This window comes from Calcarisporiella thermophila, assembly GCF_041956535.1.
Source record: "Calcarisporiella thermophila strain CBS 279.70 unplaced genomic scaffold VTP21scaffold_18, whole genome shotgun sequence".
In the NCBI taxonomy this organism is placed as follows: domain Eukaryota; kingdom Fungi; phylum Calcarisporiellomycota; class Calcarisporiellomycetes; order Calcarisporiellales; family Calcarisporiellaceae; genus Calcarisporiella; species Calcarisporiella thermophila.
The window spans coordinates 1-2,388 of NW_027192208.1; the positions used below are offsets into that span (position 1 = coordinate 1).

The 2,388-nt window shown below is 42.3% G+C and overlaps 2 protein-coding genes across 2 annotated transcripts; both read right to left on the bottom strand.

Moving 5' to 3' along the window:
* Positions 1 to 2: 2 nt before the first annotated feature.
* Positions 3 to 402, bottom strand: VTP21DRAFT_3517 (uncharacterized protein; the record flags this gene model as incomplete). The annotated part of the gene is made up of 2 exons (XM_069393828.1): positions 3 to 229; positions 312 to 402. 2 exons carry the CDS (start codon positions 400 to 402, stop codon positions 3 to 5), a joined length of 318 nt encoding a protein of 105 aa, XP_069248955.1.
* Positions 403 to 448: 46 nt separating this feature from the next.
* On the bottom strand, positions 449 to 1,357 carry VTP21DRAFT_3518 (uncharacterized protein; the record flags this gene model as incomplete). Its single annotated transcript, XM_069393829.1, has 1 exon — positions 449 to 1,357. The coding sequence occupies one exon, from the start codon at positions 1,355 to 1,357 to the stop codon at positions 449 to 451; it is 909 nt and encodes a 302-aa protein (XP_069248956.1).
* Positions 1,358 to 2,388: the final 1,031 nt, after the last annotated feature.

The following is a 2,388-nucleotide window of genomic DNA, read 5'->3' on the forward strand; positions in this document are numbered from 1 at the left end:
TGTTACAGGTGGACCGGTATTGTTAAGTATGCATTGCTCAGATCGACCTTGATCAGGTAGTCCCCCGGTTGGATCATGTCCCGTATGGTTGGCAATCCCTCCATCTTGAAATGTTGGTACTGCACATATCGATTTATCCGTCGTAGGTCTAGGAGTGGCCGGATCTTTGTTTTTTCTCGTTTTGGAAAGAGGTTGGACAGAAAGCCGTTTGCCTTTGGACTCGCCTTTTCTATTACGTCGTCTCTTATGAATTCTTCCACTGCTTTGTCTAGTGCCTGTAGGTCGTGGTTTGATAGGTGAAATTGACTTACTGGCTCCTCGGGTGGTAATTTTTCGAATTGTATTCTCACCCCCTCTTGAATAGTCATAGTACTCCAGCTCTTGCCAATTCGTTTTTCCCATTCTTTGGCGAAGTGCTGTGTTCTTCCTCCCGGAGGGATGCTTGCCTCTAATTCCCGGGGAATCTGTTGAGTTGACTCGAGCTCGTGTTGGTTGGGTTGCTCGGTGCATTGTTGTAGTTGGCGTTGGAATTGTTGTCGTAACGCTGGTTTCTGGGGCTCCTCTGCCCCCAAACTCCTTTTCCCTGTCTTCCATTATTATATTGCCTTCTTCCTTGGTAGTTGGGTCTGCTCTGAGGCTTTGGTTTGTGTGTTTGGTCGAAGAGTATTGCCGCTCTTTCCTGTTCCATAACCTCGCTAATAAACCCCTCTCCAAAAAGGCTGTCTTTTGAGCTCGAACGTACGAATTTTGCGTCCCGGGCCATGCCTTGCGGAAGTTTGGCTTCTTTTGCAATCCTGGATCGGCGTTCCACTTTAACCTTTGCGGCCGTATGTAGGGTAAGGTAGATCGTATCTTCAAGGGTGACTGCGAGGTCTTTGGGGTCGATTTTTCCTTGATCCGCGTCCATTTTGTTGAGGAAGAGCAAGAGAGGTCTTGCGAGTCCCAGGATGTCTTTTTGGATTTCTGCAAGGTAGACGTCCAGTAGAAGTGTTTGTTTTGGGATACGATGTTGCCGGAAGCTCTCCAGTCTTGGGCTTTGGAGGTATCCTCCTCTTGGGGTTGGGTACTTGTGGAAGAGGCGCTTTGCTGATCTGCTTGATAAGAGTGAGAGTGTGGAGTCTTCTGGGAAGAGGTGTTTGACACTCTCTTGTAAGTCGTATGCTCCAGCCTCGCGTGCTTCAATGGCGGAAACCAACTTTTCTTCTTCTTCTGCTTCCTCTTCTGGATCATTGTCAGAGTGGGAGTTCTCTGATTCGTCCTCGTACTGTTGGGCATTTCTGTCTTGTCGACGTTCATATCGTCGTTCCAGTTGGGCCAGTCTATCGAAGATCTGTTCCAAAGCTTGCTCATTGTTCATCGTTATCAAGTGTAGAGGATTACTAATTCTTAGCGCACGATTCGGAGGCTTCGAAAAAGCTAGGGAACAAGGATAGCGGACACCGTTTTTAAATAACTTTGTTTTCAGTATTATTACTTTTTTACAATTAATTCTAAAAACAGCAATTTGGAAAAAATTTGATCAATATTTTACTTCAATTTTATACTTTTTTATATTTTATTATTACTTTCTGTAACTATGAATAAAGCACGATTTGGGCTCCGAAGGAGCAGATACCATCCAGGGAGAGAACCTTGGGCACGATGCCTAAAGGGCATTGGCCGAGCCTGTGAAGGCTAATAATAGTTGAATTTATCTCAGAAAGTTTTGTATTTATTAAATCGAAATCTTCATGATCTCAACTTTCCATTCTCTTTCTCTACAGACTGGTTGTCATAATAACTATATAGTTAGGATTTAGAATACGAGTATAATCTGACTATCGTTGAGTATCTCCATCCTAGTCTTAATAACACCTTGATTCTCTTCATATTAATCAGTTTATTTCAATCATCTTTAGTGTGCAATTTCCACTAACTCCTAAACGAGATTCATCCTTTCTCACAGATCGCCCTGACCTATTAGCTGTGAGAATCTGCTCGTTAGACGCCTTTTTACTTTATCTCATAGATACTCAGTGAGATTGATATCTTGAAACTACGCCGGCCAATCAAGAGCTTGTGTCTGGTTGGTTTGGAACTAACATTCAACATGTTTTCCTTTATCCTTGGGATCATTGTCATGCTGGAATATTATCTGCTAAGATTGTACCTTCGGAGTGTCGCCATTAATTCATCATGACGCTTATATTATACGAGTGTAAGTTAATTAAGTGAAAATTTGACAGAAAACTTGAAATAACCTCGGGACCATAAGAAGAATAATACTATAATTTGATATGACCAACCAATGACCCTAATGTAATAAAGTCAAGTCTTATCACTTAACCTTAGCAACTCTTTATCTTTGCTTTTATTTGGGGAAATCAAGTTGAGTAGAATCAGATGCAG